Source organism: Triturus cristatus, chromosome 1_1 (genome assembly GCF_964204655.1).
Source record: "Triturus cristatus chromosome 1_1, aTriCri1.1, whole genome shotgun sequence".
Classification (NCBI taxonomy): Eukaryota; Metazoa; Chordata; class Amphibia; order Caudata; family Salamandridae; genus Triturus; species Triturus cristatus.
Window position 1 is genome coordinate 94,447,213 of NC_140579.1, and position 16,744 is coordinate 94,463,956.

General features: G+C 44.9%; 1 protein-coding gene across 2 annotated transcripts in view; it reads right to left on the bottom strand.

Moving 5' to 3' along the window:
- Positions 1-16,744, bottom strand: part of LOC146869597 (ethanolamine kinase 2-like) — a 166,308-nt gene that overhangs the window by 100,026 nt on the left and 49,538 nt on the right. For both annotated transcript variants that reach the window (XM_085607999.1, XM_085608080.1), the window contains one exon: positions 13,378-13,520. In XM_085607999.1, coding sequence (XP_085464125.1) covers positions 13,378-13,520 — 143 coding nt within the window. The remainder of the gene's footprint in view (positions 1-13,377; positions 13,521-16,744) is intronic.

Sequence of the window (16,744 nt, forward strand, 5' to 3'; positions counted from 1 at the left end):
AAAGATGGAAAGCAGCAGAACCACCGCATGCGCAGGCATGGAGGCATTCCATGCTTGCGTTGGCTAAAGCAGAAAGTATTGCTATCAGGCGAGAGGAAACATTGGGTCTTAGACAAGTCCCCATAGTCGCATACTGGAACGCATGATTAGCTGAACTACAACAACACACAGACGAGGAGTCGGGGGACCCCACGGACCGAGACTCGCGCAGGTCGCAGACGAGCGCAGGCGTAGTATGTGCACATGTTCCCTCTTCTCACTCTAGTCAATAAATGCCGGTTTTATTCCGCACTAAGCAATGCGTCACCACCGGGCACAGGGGGTTCAAGTGCTAACAGAGCAGCTAGACACGAGTATGTACATAGAGAGGTGGAGGGGGGTTACGGGAGAGTTAATGTTTCTTTTCATTAAGGTTTGTTTTACTCTTTTCTGCTATTCGCTCACATCGTAAGAATTCTGCCATAATTTGAAGTTGGCTGTACACATATCTGCAAGCGCTGATCTTTAAATGCAATAAGAAATGAACAGCAACTAATAGCTATGCGAGCAAATGTTATCAACTCTATAGTTGATATTATGGCTACTGAAACTCCAGCCACAGAGACTGGGTCGTTAACTATATGCCAGTACTCCATGAATGTTCAAGTGAACTGACGACATGTTCTTTTCTGCATTTGTAATTAATGTGACATCATGTAAACATGTAACAACAGATAAAAGTGCAAAATGTAATAAAAGAGATTTAAAAAAATTTAAAAAAAGAGGTGGCTGATGAGGCAGATGATGAAGGCAAAGGAGTTTTGGTGAGATTCAACAATAGTGTTCCGCAGAGCAATGAGTTGTTAGACAACCTGGGGGGGCAAATGAATAGGGAAAGATCAACTGGTTCCAACTTGGAGAGTGAGTGTATGAAGGATTCAGTAGCTTCAAGAGTCAAGGGGGCAAGCAGGATCAGAAAGCCTCTCGTCAGATATGCTGAATTTATGAAATAGCTGTGCCCATGTGGTTTTAATTAGAATTCAAATTTTCACTAGTTATGTATTTTAAGCAACTTTGCATATGTGTTTCATATTTTCTTGTATATTTCCTTACCGTTTAAAAACAGGAAAGTGTGTTGCATTGTGATTCTATTAACATGCACATGCCAGTGTCAACGGTTTGGTATGCATTCTGCACTCTTTGGAATGTATTAGCCATGGAATACAGTGCGCAGGCCAGTTTAACGTATTCTGTATTCTCGCTGTATTCCGTGAGGATGGATTTGCTGTACTGCTATGCATAAGTATTTCATCATATATTCAAAGTAATTCTCATACTTTCAACAATGATGTAAGAATCCATTCCGCCCATTGCTTACCATTGGCTTTGTGTTTTGTAACTCACATTATTCTGCTTTTTCTGCTGGCTTTATTTGTTTTAGGGAGCCCTTATCTTTTCACATTTGCAGTGCATTCCAAAGACAGAAGTCAAATATTAGGCTCTGTCTTCCGAGGAAACTTGGTGTTTACTTTTCTTTCTCTGACTTCAGAGTGAGAGACAATCTGTTACAGACAGATCAATGTAGTAGGTGTTGAACTCCCTGAGAGAAATGAAGAGGTAGATGAGTGAGTGGATATGCGCAGAGGCCTGTTATTTGCATTGATTCTTTGGTTTTCCATGTATTGAGCAGTAGCCATTATCTAGTAGATCATTGTGTGTGTTTTTAGAGCAGCCCAGCCACACCATAATAACTATTCTTTAGACAGGCACACAGGTGCCAACTTCTTGGAAAACTTTTTGAATGTGTGCATGAGGCAGGCACTGTGCAATCCCAGCCTCGGTGCTGTAGTGCACCTGTTCAAAATGTTGTGGGTCACCACTGCCTTGAGTTTTTCCTAGTGTTCAGGGGCAGTCTCTTGAGCCCACCAAGATGCCTTGAACTATTTCTACCACAGATTTCAAACATTGTTTTGAGCAGGATGATAATAGGGAAGCTGTATGTTGTTATTGAAGGCTTGCTGTGACTTTAAACCCACTTTTCCTCCTGAAAATAAGTAATGTGCAGCCTTATGACTGGAGCACATGGCATCTCCTGAGTCAGGGCTGGGTTATGGCTCTCGGGGGAAGCATTAATTTTTAGAAACTGTCATTGTATGTGTTTTTACTGCTGTTTTAGCCTCACCTGTTGCTTCTGCTGCTCTGAATGTAGGCCACGAGAAGTGATTAGCACGGCAGTCGGTCCCTGCAGGTCAGAGCGGGGCCGCTATCTTTGTTAGTGGGCTAGTTTTGCCCGATACGATAAATGAGTGTGCTGACGTGACGGCAGATGCGTGCAGCGGTCGCGCAGCTGGCGTGCCTAAGGCAAGCCAGTCTGCACCTGTCCGCGGCCGGAATGCGCCATGGGCCAGGACCCCTGCCCACAATTTTAACAGGTCTTATTCACAAGAAGCCCTATTGGACATAGGACTTGGAGGTAAGCAAACGAAAGGTACACCTATGAATGCTTAGAGTGACACCTTTACTTGGTCTTGTCCTACCTGTAATTTTGCAACTTGTATTAAGAATGATGATGTCTTCACATATCACGCTTGGCTTGAAAATAGTTTGCCCATTCATAATTATGAACAATGGGACTCTCTCCTTACTTGCATATTACTAAATGTCAGGTCACTTCCCAAACACAAGTATGAACTAGCTGATTTTATAGACCAGCACAATACGGATATACTTTTTCTAACAGAGACCTGGACCAACAGCTCTTCCGATCCAGATCTCAAGGTGGCAATACCAAAAGGCTATGAGCTTTTTTAGAATTGATAGAGAAGGGCAATGGGGAGGGGGAGCTGCTGTTGCCCAACGCAATAATATTAAGCTAGGCATCCCCCAACTGGAGGAGGAAGCCATTATGTTTTCCTTTAAAATCAATAACTTGACAGCGTTTAACGGAACTCTGATTTATCGGCCACCTGACCCTAGGAATAGGTTTGTCTCTTCCATGCAGACCTTTCTGGAATCCTGCATGGAGTTCTCCAATTTCACTTTGTTGGGGCACTTTTATTTCCATTTAGAATCCATGGAATGTAGAGATACCATTAACTTAATTGATTATCTAAAGAGCTTTGATTTAAACCAAGTCGTTACCGAGCCAACACACACAGGCAACCATACTCTTGATGGTGTCTATACCAACCATGCTTTGATATCTTTCCGTAAAGCCCTATCCATGGCCTGGACAGACCACAGAGCTGTATTCTTTGAGTTCACTATCCCAGGAGAGATTTCTACAATACACAATACCAAAAACCCAACTACAAGTCACCCATGGCACAAGATAAACACTCTGGAATTAGACCAGGCCCTATGTTCAGTAACACCCTGTGTAAATACTGACCCTAACTCTGCAGCTTGCAACTTTGATGGCTGGATTGAGTCAGCAGTTACCAAGCTTTGCGCTAAAAAACAGAAACGTAACCATAGGAAGCAACCGTCAGCACCTTGGTATACGCCGGAACTGAAGGAATTTTTTAAAAAGTGTTGGGCCCAAGAATGAACATGGAGGAAGGATTACTCCGCAGTGGAAAAAGATCACTATAGAAACGCTATTGAAAACTACAAAGAGGATATTATCTAAGCAAAATCACTCTTTGTCACTGAGAAAATTAATTCGGCATAAAACTCAGCCAGTGAGCTTTTCAAAACGGTCACAATCTTATCCAAACTAGACGAAAGCAAACAGCACACTCCCAATACAGACTTTTGCTGTAAATTAGCATACTTCTTTTTTAGCAAAGTAAAAAGTGTATTTGCCGAGTTTTCTAGCCATCAAGCTGCAGACAGCTCAGACGTTACTGGTTGCCTAGAGAATTGTGAAGTAACTACGCAGGCCCATCTTGATAATTTCAATCATCTCACGCCTGAGCGAGTGGAAAAACTTATGTTGTCTACCAAGTCTGGTTCTCCTTTGGACCCCTGACTGGCTATGGCTCTCCACATAGTACCCAGTACCATAGCAAGCCATTTAGCACCTCTTCTAAATAACATTCTGAACGCCGGATCTTTTCCAAACATCTGGAAAAAATCTCTAGTACGGCCCATGAAAAAACCCTCCCAAGACCCTCCTGAGATCGAAAATTACCGGCCAATTTCCTGTTTGCCGTTTCCTTCTAAAATCCTGGAAAATGCGTTTAATGAAGATCTGCTGTACTTCCTGGAGTCCAATGACAAAATGGACCCTGAACAACATAGATTTCGACCATCAAGTGCTCATTTGGCGCATATTTAAAATGGGGGTCACAGGTGCAGCCTCCATGATACTAAGATAATTTCTAACAAACAGAGAACAAACTGTCACGATGGGAGGGCATACATCACATCTGTACGCCCTGCCATGTGGAGTGCCCCAGGGATCTTCATTATACCCAACCCTGCCCAATGTCTATGTTGACCCATTGGCCAAACTCATCCCCTCCCACGGCTTCACTGCTATTTGTTATGCGGACGACACTCAAATAGTGGCATCTCTATCATCAAACCCGGATGACGCAGCAATAAGATTTTACAACTGTATGGTCCACATAATTAGTTGGATGCGTGACAACTGTTTAAAGTTGAACACTGATAACACCGAGATGCTACTTTTAGGGTAAAACACTGCACCCTAGAACACAGCTTGGTGGCCTGAAGGGGCAGGCATCCCCTGTTAGTAAAGTAAACAGTCTAGGTGTCTTTCTTAACGATCAATTATCCTTATCTGATCAGGTTAATTCTATTACATCTTCCTGTTTTTACACCCTGAAGATTATAAAAAAAATCCTACCTTTTATCCTGATGGATATAAGGAAAACAGTAATTGTGACCCTAGTCTTATTAAAGATTAACTACTGTAATGCCCTATATTTAGGTGCAAATAAAAGGACCATACATAAGCTTCAATCCCTTCAAAACATGGCAGCACGATTGCTACTTAAAATACCCAAATTTAACTCGGTGTCCAAAGGGCTCCGAGACCTGCAAGGGAATCCGGTTCCGGCGAGGGTACAATTAAAGGCCTTCTGCATTGTCCACAAGGCCCTTCACGGGACAGGACCTGCGTATTTCAATAATCAAATTAAATGGGACATCCCCCAACGTAACCCCAGATCATCGACTGCCTCCTTGGTGGTCATCCCCAGGGTAAAGACTGTAAAATGGGGTGGAAGAAGCTTCTTCTATCTGGCCCCTAAACTTTGAAATACTCTGCCTTTTACCTTAAGATGCCAAACCAACAGACAATTGTTCAGAAAAGCTCTGAAAACATGGCTGTTCGTGCCTAATTTTTATCCCCAGTTCATCTCCTCCGCTCAGGTAATGACAGCTCCAGCGCTAAGAAGCCTCGGCATACATGTGCTTTACAAACCTTTATTTCACAAGCTGCGCTAAAACCAGAACTAGAACCTAAATAGGCTCTGCACAGGCCCAAATTGCTTTGCTTTCTGATGCCCTAACAAGTTTCAGTATTGGTAATAGACGGACAAAGGCAGGAGCAGGCAAGTCTTACGGTGCTGATCAACTACAAACAGCAGGAGGTCATTTTGTCCTCGGTGACCATCGTGCCAGGGCCACAACTCACTGGGATACCAGGAGACGCCTCACAAAAAAACCATCAGTCAGGTTCCAGGATACATTTCAGTCACTTCTTCATGACTATACAAAGCACCTGAGTGGCACTGACAATTGCCTGAAAGAGAAATGATAACTACGTAACCAGGAAATTACCAATTAATTGCTGCAGTGATACCAATTACATAACAGTTCTAATAATCACCTGAATGGTGCTGTTAACCCACCAAGGCACCTGCAATCTCATAAAAATGCCATTCAACCTCAAGTGCTACCAGTCACCGGAATGAGTACTACCAATCATGCTGTGCTGTTTCAGTGAGTGCAGCATCACCTCAAGCATGGTCTGTAAACTGGGGCATTGTTTCAATTTTCCATGAAGAACATGCAAACGAGAGAGAGAGTCTCTTAATCACTATCAAACTCTATAATGAATACTGTGATTCCTTGTGTTGAAGGTTTTAAATATTCTTCACTAGAATGGAGAGCAAGACCAGTTGCATTCTCCAAAAGTCGTTTTTCATACACAAGAGCAACTGGACTAATTGAAGGGAGAAAGGTGCTGTTCTAGGAAGAATTTACTCCCTAATACCTCTAAGGTATCCAAAGATATTGGAATAGACTCCGCACTCACTTTATTGTGACATGCTTCATCATCAGCGCCTATCCACACCCTGGTAGGGTGGTACCACCAGGGCAGACTCAACCCAAAAAATGGAAGTTCCTAGATAAAATCTGGCTGGATCGACAGAACTCCAGAAGAAAAGTGGAGAGTTAAAAATACCTACAGGTATACCCAAGTGTTCCTTTATTTGTAGGGTACCTGGGGTATGAATAAAAAGGAATTTTTTAGGTTTTTTATTGAGTTCAGTTTACCCTACTACATAAACACCAACATGTTTCGGCCCATACTAGCAGCCCGTCTGGGTCTGAGGCCTTTGTCAGGACTATTTAAAGTATCCCTGCCTTGCTACCCATGCATACCATGCACACTCGTGAGGCCTGAGGCTCTCACCTGTCTTGGACTTTTGTCTTGGGGAATAACTACGAGACAAAAGGGGTGGGTCAGCGAGGTTGAAGATGTATCCAGAAGTAAACCGTATAATACTTTTGCATAATCTGTTGTCCCAAACTGAATTCTGTAATTCTGTAGGCGGTGAAGCGCCTAACCCCCGGATTCAAAGGGAGTACACACCTCAGTAAGGCCAGCAGGGGTGTGTGGGGGAGCTCAGTCTCGACCATTTGTTCTAGATGCAGGGCAGTTCCATGCCAAGTGAATAAAGTCAGCATGCTCCATCGCACACCTCTGGCAGCTATTCAACCTCGTACAATCCATCTTTGTGAGCAACATGGGGGTGACATAGATTCTATGCAGGTACCTAAAGTGCATAAACTTATGTTTATAATTATTTGACACTAAGCATGTCTGTGCATAACTAATAGGCCCACTTCTTGTATGTCATAGGCTGCGCTAGGTCTCCCTCCCAGGCCGCGCGTGCCACCTCCCATTATTGGTCGGACTGCCTGTGCTTGACGACATATTCTGGAGAACTGTGCACCATCAGGTGTAGTAATAATTGTTGTAAGTGGGGGGAGCTCAGGAGGTTCCTCTGTCTCAGGGCGTAGTGCAGTGACCAGTGCCATTCGAGTTCTGTGCACTAGAAAACGGTCTAGTGTGGTTACGTACCGATCACCTGTCATGTCCGCTACTGTGCACAAGTGACCGTCTCTGAACATGCCCCTCATATTTTGTATCTGACAACGGGTGAGTGCATGCTGTGTCAGCATTTCAGTAATGGGAGGTATCCAGTGATTATTCAGAACCGGCAAATGCGGGGAGTACAGATGGTCAGCCCCCAGGTATCTGCGCAAACGCACCCAAGCCCAACTTGTGGTTTGTAGTGTATGGATCTCAGCCGGTGTTCTCCTAAGCCCGAGCGGGAGGATAGTAGAGAGAGGATAAGGGCAGGCCTGTGTGTGCCCAGGCTTCAGGAATAGCAGGCGCGCGTCCGGGTGATACCAAAAATAAGTGTAATGCGTCTGTGCCACCAGATAGTACAAGTAAAAGTCGGGTACTCCAAACCCTCCTCTTTTGAAGGGGTTAATGAGTGTCTGCCAACCCACTGTAATAGACACAAATGAGCAATACTCTTAAGACTATACTGCATCTAATATAGGACATTGGGGTATCACCACCGAACCCTGGAAGAACCGCCAGGGGCATACCACCTAGAAGATAAGAACCAACACACATTGAGATTGAATATGGAGACCCAAATCCAAGTGTAAGAGTACGCATACAATAATATGAGTTGAGAAGGCATCAAACTATGGTCTCTATTTTGACCATAATCACATGACTCTATATAAATATATAAGAAAGGAGCCAACAGACCTATGTACATAGAATCCCAGGAGGTTACCAAACAATAAAAGGCAATAAATACAAAGGTGAAAGAAACTACTATAAAATTTGTGAGAACACCCTTCCCGAATTAAACAAAAATCAATGGGAAGACCAGATAAATATTAAAATACTATCTGGGCATCTGATGGAGCACCAAAACCAAGAACGTTTTTACTTCCACTACTAACCCTACCCACAGCAAGACACGCTGGACTTAAACCAAACTCCAACTCCCAGCATTCCAACGGCCATGCAGCACAAACGCATCATCAGCAACACCGCCCACAACCAGCGATGAACTCGTAAAAACCGGATGCTGAGCCCATACCAGTGCTTGCAAGCGGTCTGGAAGGCGGTAACTCGTAGGTGTACGGGCGGTGTCAGATCCTTGACGAAGTAAGTTGAGAACGGAAACTTGGTTAAACTGGACTGGAATGGAATGAAAGAGGAGACATGGAATGGAGTGATTCCTTCACGGCGGTTCTCATGATAACACCCATGTGATCCACATGGATGCTGTGCAATGCTAAGCAAATGAATGACATACCCTGGAGGGTTGTCTTCACATGTACGTAGACATAATACAGAGTACATATTGGGAATGGCGGAAGCTTTAAAATGTATTGTGGGTCTAGAATGGGCCTGATGAGCATTATGGTGTCTATAAACATATCCAAGCATTGTGACACGAGACATATGGTTCAGTATGAGTGCGTACGTGAGAGATGGTAATGCTTCAAATATACCGCTAGCCCCAAGCAAATTCAAACTAAACATTAAATCATGGGGGTATACAAAATAATAACCTGTTGTGATCTCTGACGGGAGATTTTATCTATACAATCAGCTAAAGAAATGGAGCTCAGCTAGATGGGTGCATCACCTAAGCAAATTCAAACTACACATTAAAGCATGGCAACATACAAAATAATTTAAAAAAAATAGTTTTTGGGGGGAGTTTTATATAGCTCGAACTAGACCCGAAGGTTTCAGAGTGTTTTACATGAGCACCAGTTGCGTTTGAAACGGACAGTTTAATTTTCTTATTTTTGTTGGCCACGAGGAGATTAAGTGATTTGCTCATCATAGGATGTTGAGTGTGCCTGCCGAGACTCGTACCCGGTTCCCTAGCTTCACAGCTGACCGCTCTAGCCGTTAGGCCATATCCTCTCCCCAGTTGTGAACGCTGGAGGGAGCTTTGAATTATACATTCAGCTAAAGAAATTGAGCTCAGACAGATGGGTGTAGCCCTATCACCTAACAGGATTCTTTCACTAAGAACATGTGGCCAATAAAGGTTTTATGACCTGCATGAAGTGAATGACAGTAGTATTGTACAGCCTTACTATGAAATTATTTTCAGAGTCCAGATTGGAAAATATCTACATATGTGAATCTCATTCACTATAGGCAACCACAATTGGGAACCATCACCTATATGTTTATTAGAATAGGAAAAAGTCCTTTTGAAATGTATATCTAATTATTTTTCCTCCCCCAAAGGAGTGTGACACTAGGACATCATCACGCACCAGACACGCATGACCCTTGAAAGACACCAAATAAGGGTAAGCAGAGTGTGTGCGTGATCAGTTTACACTACATTTAACCACTAAGCATGTATTTCTCATGAGAAATTGCATCTGTAAAGTTTTTTAAATCCTTTCTGACCAACCACAAATAGAAAAAGGAATAGAGGCCAATTATACTGTTATGGGACAACAACTTCATGTAGCACCTCATAATAGTATTTTCAGAGTTTTTAACCTAGGGAAGTCATCCTGAATTAGGAGCAGTACAATCCTGATCCTGATATGGATATGGACATTGGAAGCACTAGACGTCTTGACAGAATTCAGATTGGGACATCAGATTGGGCTAAAGTAGATATAGTATACTTCTGGATCCATCTTCAACCTCACTGACGCACCCTTTTTGTCTCTTAGGTATTCCCCAAGACAGAAGACCAAGACAAGTGAGAATCTTAGTGTGAGAAGGTGGGCTGGTATATGCTGTCCACTAATTAAAGTGGGCACCCTGTACCAGTCCACACGACCCTTATGCTGTATGAGGTCAAAGATAACATTTAGAAAGCTATCCTAGTGGTAGCTATGGAGAGCAGCCTTCAGGCTTAATCTTGAAGGAATGTCAAGCAACTTATTTTACCAGAATATCACCTCCTGAATGACCAAATGAAAGGAGAACCACACAATAGTTATATTAAAATATGTATTTATTACTGTAACACTGTCTACTAACCTCTACACGAGATTAGAACATAAAGCACACAATACTGAATCAATAGAACACTCGTAAGTAGCACAATACACAGCGGGCTTCAGGGAGAGACAGAACCATATACTAAAAATGTTTTATAACAATCACGACTTGACCAGACACAGTGCCTAGAGCACGTAGAATCGCCGGGACCCCAAGGAACCACCCAAGGTAGTGACACAGGGAGCCCACGGAGTGCGGGTGCAGTGAGGAAACACGACCGCGTGCTCCGTACAACTCTATGGGAAAGTCGTGGTTGTAAAATTACAGTTTAAGGACACTTCTACGAGGACTTCAAGCAAACCCTTTGGAACATAGGAGGTTCTAGAGCCAACCCACCAGTGAGTACCGAGGTACCCGTGTTACCTATCCCAGAGGAGCTGGGTGCATAGGGGTCAAGTGGTGTCGGAAACCTTTGTCGATTTCAGTGGAGAGCTGCTAAGAAATACTGCTGCCGAGAAGGCAAAGAGTGACCAGTGGAATCCAAGCCTAGATTCTAGGTGAGAGGAACCTGAAAGCAGAGGGGACAGAGTCTGGGTCACTTCAGGTGACCAGGAGTCGGTAGTTGAATGCCCACCGATGACGGGTGCTTCAGGTGTGAAGGGATGCTTGACTCTGCAGCCACGGGGACCAGGAGATGTCGAGGATGACCAGGATCCGAAGTTGAGCTGTCCCACGAACGGTGTCGAGTGCTGAGGGGTCAATGTCTGGCTGGAGCACCAACAAGTCTTGGCAAATGCAACCCATGCAGGAAGGACAGGTTACGGTGTGGACCAGCAAGGTCCAGGAGACTCTCCAAGCAAGGGGGAGTCAGGGCACGTCTGGAGCAACCAGGGAATCCCAAGAACAAACAAGGTGACTCTCACCAGGACCCACAGGCCAACGGACCATGGATCGTGAGGAGACCTCAAGCAAGTCTGCAAAGCACCAGCCCACGGAGCACTCAGTGCGAGGAGGCTGGATATCTTTGGTGCAATTACTACTCGGGGTCAGGACTACTCGGAGTCCAATGCACAAGCTCAGGAATCGCCAACAAGCATATGCATTTGCAAATGTACGCAGTGCACAGGGGTTCGGGTTACACGGCCCCCACGAGGGATACTGGTCCCAGAATTGCTGAGAGATCAGATCAACTTCAGGGACCTTCGGAAACCCACCCCCTGTGTTGCTAAAATCTACGGAGTTCTCAGGAGCTCGGGAGAAGCAAACCGGTCAGATGTGCTTAGGTGCCTGCTTCTGCAGGGGAGTAACTCATTTACTCCAAGGGAAATTCTTCAGTCGTCCAGCATCATGCAAACAGTCGAAGTACTTGGTTTCTTCTTAGCAGAATCTTGTCCAGGTAAAATCTAAAGTCCTGGAGCCAGGTATCCCACTTTATACCCACGGGAAAGGGTTGGACAGATTCAGGGGACCCTCCTAGGGGAGGGGCAGGACAGAGGGGTGGCTACACCTGTGTTCTCTTTCCATTTTCGCACCAGAGCAGGAGCCAATGGCTCCCAGAACTGGTTTGAGCTGGACTATGCACAGGGACACCAAATGTCCCCCCAGTGCAGGCTTTCTGGCACTCTCAGAGTGCACCCACCCAGCCCCAATACACTAAATCCTGTCTGGGAGATGGTCACACCTTCCTGTGACAGGATGTCTATTGTCATGCCTTCCTCTGCTCGAGCTTGGCTCAGCAGCAGGAGAGCAGAATCGTGTCTGTGGCTGGCAGGGTCCATTTTGTTGTGCCCGGGATGAGAAGACTGGTACCGGGTAGACCGGTGACCCACACATGTCCCCTTTGGAAGGGTGGAATCATACCTCCCTCACCAGTTACTGGTGTGGAGGTATGATTCCAAGGTGTTTGACACCATACACGACATGTTTCTAAGCAGCCGTTTTAAAGTTAGCATTTACTGCGAGGTTATAATGCAACTTAAACTATATGTCTGGCTGCATCACAGACAACCCCTGGGAATGGTCTCCGAAGGCTGCAGAGGGGCTCTGCTCATGCAGGGGCACCCTCTCAGGTAAAACCCAGCCCCCTGCCTTCAGGATTGATAAGGCCTGCCATAGGGGTGACTGATAGGTTTTTAAGTGTAGTGATTTAGATAGATATAGTGAACCTATATCTAAGTAAGTGGTGCTAGCACCTGCTTACACAGGCTGCTGTATCAGGCCTGTGGTGTCATTTTGAATGGCCACTCGTTGGTGGCATAATACATGCTTCAGCCCATGGGAGGCCTCTGGGGTACCATATACTAGGGACTGATAAGGGTGTCTCACTGTCCAATCTGAAGTGTACCTGAAGTACATACATAGCATTTTAAGGGAGAAAGCAGATAGACTGGGGTCCTGGATAGCAGGATCCCAGTCAGACTAGTCCTAAAACAGTGAGGCATCAGCAAAAAGTGGGGGTAACCATAAGAAGCAGATACTACTTTCCTACACTTAGGCCTCACAAAGGTGCATGGTATGCATGCGTAGCAAGGCAGGAATACTTTAAATAGTCCTGACCAAGGTCCCAGACGGGCTCCTATTGTGGGCCAAAACATGTTAGTGTGTATGTAGCAGGGTTAATTGAACAGCTAGATTCAATACAACCCTCAAAAACATGTTTATCCATACCCCAGGTACACTACAAATATAGAAACACTTTGGGTATACCTGTAGGTATTTTAACTTTCAACTTTTCTTATGGATCCCTGCTTATCCTGCCAGATTTTATCTAGGAGCTCCAATTTCTGTGGTTGAGTCCACCCTGGGGGTACCACCTTACCAGGGGATAGGCACCAGTGATGCAGCATGTCACGATATAGTAAGTGAGGCATCTACTCCAATATCTTTGGATACCCTAGAGGTATTAGGGAGTAAATTCTTTCTAGAACAGGATCGTACCTTTCTCTCTTCAATTAATCCAGTTGCTCTTGTGTATGAAAAGAAGGTTTTAAATAACCTTGAAGCCCACTGTCAATCACTTGATGTAGAGAGGGTTGCCTTTAACTTCAGGGAACTTGTCAGTCACCCTGGGATGAAAAAATCCTAATCACAGAGTTATCCCCATGTACTTGAGACTTTTAAAATAAGCCTATCTCCTCAGTGAGCACTCAATTATAGATGGTTACAAGCCATACCTTTGGTCTCGTTGTAAATTACATTCTTGCATAAGAGGTCGTTGTGGCAGAGCACGATGGGGGAACCAAGTGTGGGCAGGTACGACTCCATCCAGGTCAGCTCTTGCTCCAGGACCTCCATCGCTGGCACGTTGGCTTGGACCCTGAGTACAGAACAGAAAAATTAAATCCATCCGGTGCCAAAGCACAGTCTGACTTAGTAGTGGAAGTCAACATTGAGTACAGAAGGAATTTCACACATACACAAACCGACATAGAAACCTGATATGAATAAATGTAGGCCTGGGTGGTGAACTTCGCTCCGTTCGCGGAGTTTGCAGAGTTTCCTGCACTCCACACTCCACGGAGCTCATGGAGTGCAGAAACTCCGCTTCACGATGTGCAGTGGAGTTTTTAACCCGCTCGCGATCGCAAACGGTAAGTTTGCGATCAGTAAGTTCGCGAGCGTGAGCTGCCGCTCGGGTAGGATTTCTACCCGAGCGGCAGGAATACCAGCACAAACTGCAGTTCGCACTGCACTCCGCCACTTGCGGAACTTCGCAGAGTTTTTTGTAACTTCGCGGAGTTCCGCTTAGCAAAACTCCGCGAACTACGCCCAGGCCTAATACATGAAGCCTTAAAAGATAGTGGAAGACAAAGCTCGTTCCTTTTAATCCTGAAACTTAGCCTGCGACTTATGTACACTTCCATGTTTTAAAGGCTGCAGAAGACCAGATTACCAAAAGAAAGAGGTGGTGCCACTGTGATCTTATGGATTTTTGCAGTGCTGGGCAAGACATATTTTGAGGATGCCTGTTCAGAACAACTTTGAATTCATTTATTTCCCAATTTTAGCTCAATCAAACCCTAGTGATCACAAAAAAGTGAATTATATATTACACTTTCAAAAAGGGGGGCAGACAAAAATAATTATGAGCACTGTTCCCCGGAAGGTGCGCGCTTGGGTGCCCACGCACCTATGACACTCCGAGCGCGCAGTGTCTTCTTTGGAGCGCGCACACACACTGCACATCCCCTGAGGCAGATGTTCATATTAATCGCAGCACCCTGTAGAAGCACGACGGGCGCTGCGATCAACATGAATACTTAAAAACAAAGCAGACAATCTGCCCCAGCCGATCTCTATGAAGAAAGCGCACGCAGTAATACTATAGGCACGACGTACCATGTGCTTTCACAATTACTAACATATATTAGTGATTGTGAAAGTCACACGTCATGCTTTTAGGCTTGCTGCATGCCTTTTGTTTATAGAGCGCGGCTGCAGGCAGATTGTGTGCCTATTTGAAAGTTTTCATCTTAAATGCAGCCCGTATATTAGTATGTCGGGCGCTGCAATTAACATGAAAACCTTTTTAAAAAGACACGCAACCTGCCGCGCTCTATTAACAGAAGGCATGCAGCAAGCCTTCTGTGCCTTCACAATCACTAATATATGTTAGTGATAGTGAAAGCGCACATCGTGCTTCTGGACTTGCTGAGTGCCCTTTCTTAATAGAGCGTGGCTCACCATCCCAGGCAGGCCCGGTTCTAGAGGGTGGGCCGGGTGGGTCAGGCCCACCCAAACATGTGCCTGGCCCACCCAAACATGAGCCTTGGCCCTCGCAGTGAATCTGCCACCGATGTACAACAACAATAAAAAAAAAAACTCAGATAACTGGTGATTTATGATCCTACTCCAGTGCAACCATTTGTCTGTTGGTAGTTTTTAAATGCTGATAAACTGAAATTTATGGGAATAGCTCAGTGGGTTACTGCCTTTGTCACAGATATCCTTGTATTACTTGCATTTCAGAAGTTACTATCCTAACATAGGACAGTGACCTATGAACTGCCATTAAAGAGCTGCATACAAACTTCGCTTTTTTGTGTTGTGATAATAATAATAATAATAATCCATATTTGTAAAGCGCGAACAATCACCCGTAAGGGTCTCTAGGCGCTGGGGGCCGTTGGGAAGCTTAAGCAAGCTATTGCCCAGAGTCACATGGTGCTGGGCTAATCTGCTGCCGGTGCCAGGGATCGAACCGTGATCCCCAGATTCCAGACTGAGCAAAAGAATGATGGATTTAACCCAGATCTTGACTGGGGGTGAATGTCTTGATTTGTTCTGCATTCCGTCAATCAATTGTGTGTTTTTGCTTTCGCGCACTTAGTTAGACATTTTATGACAAATGTGGTTTTGTTTCATGCAACATCCATGAAAAATGTTTATTTTAGATCCAAACAGGATCTCAGATATGAGAAATGAGAGGATGTCATAGTGATTATTTGCAGTAGTATTAGTGAGCTTCTACTATTTTACAATATTGGAAAATACATCACTATCCCTGAATATTAACTATAAACACATTTAGAATGTGAACCTGTGTGTCTGTGCACTGTTTGTGATCTGGCCAAAGAGGACACAAGAGAGCTGAAACTGAATCATAAATTCAAATGTGATCTGCACAGGGGCCCCCTAAATACGTTTGGCCTAGGGCCCTTAAAATCCTTAAGATGTCCCCCAGCCGCACCTGTGTAGGTAGGAAAGTAGAGATGGCAAGTCTGGGATATCTAGTTGGTCTTCCGCCTATGTTAGTGGGGATTCATTTTTGGTTGGTGTTATGACCTAAAATTCCTTCCCTCTCCTGCCTGTTACATCCAGGGCTAATATGTATGCTAGGTGCCTTTCCTTCTATGAGCCCAGGACTTGGTCCTCTACTCGCCCCATCATTTGTGCCCCGTGGTCGTTCATTGATGTTATTCCTCCCCTTCTTCCCCTCTGTTATGGTTGGTACATCTGGCAGGTTGGGGCCCTCCAATGCATCCGGGCTATTAATTGTGCGCCCCTTGGCCATGATGGTAGAAGCGCTACTCTGTACCAAAAACAGCGACAATTTTTCTTCCACTGATCTAATTTTCTCCAGTACAGGCCCTAGGAGAGTGGTTAACATCATTTCCATCCTTGCCAATAAGTCAACATCCACTCCCTGTCCCACATTAACTTCTCCACATTTGGAGCACAGGAGGTTATCTTCAGCGCCTTCTATATCCGTGGGCCTACTGGCTTTAGACACTGATCTGGGCTTTTGTTTGTTTTTTTGTTTGGAGTTAGACGACCCCCCACCCCTAGTTCGCCTCACTTAGGCTGTTTCGCTATCTGATATCTTAGTTGCGCTATTTGGTTTAAATGCCCTTTCCACACTTATAGTTGGTAAAGCCAATGCGATCGCCCCAACCCCCTGCCCTGACAATAAGCCTGAGTCAGTGCCCTCCCCAATATCTTTTGCATCATTCTCTGAAGGGCCGCTCACAGACTGCGACTCAATAGATTGGGGTGATAAGCAAGTAACCTGTGTGGGCATAACAGTGGAAATTGGGCCTT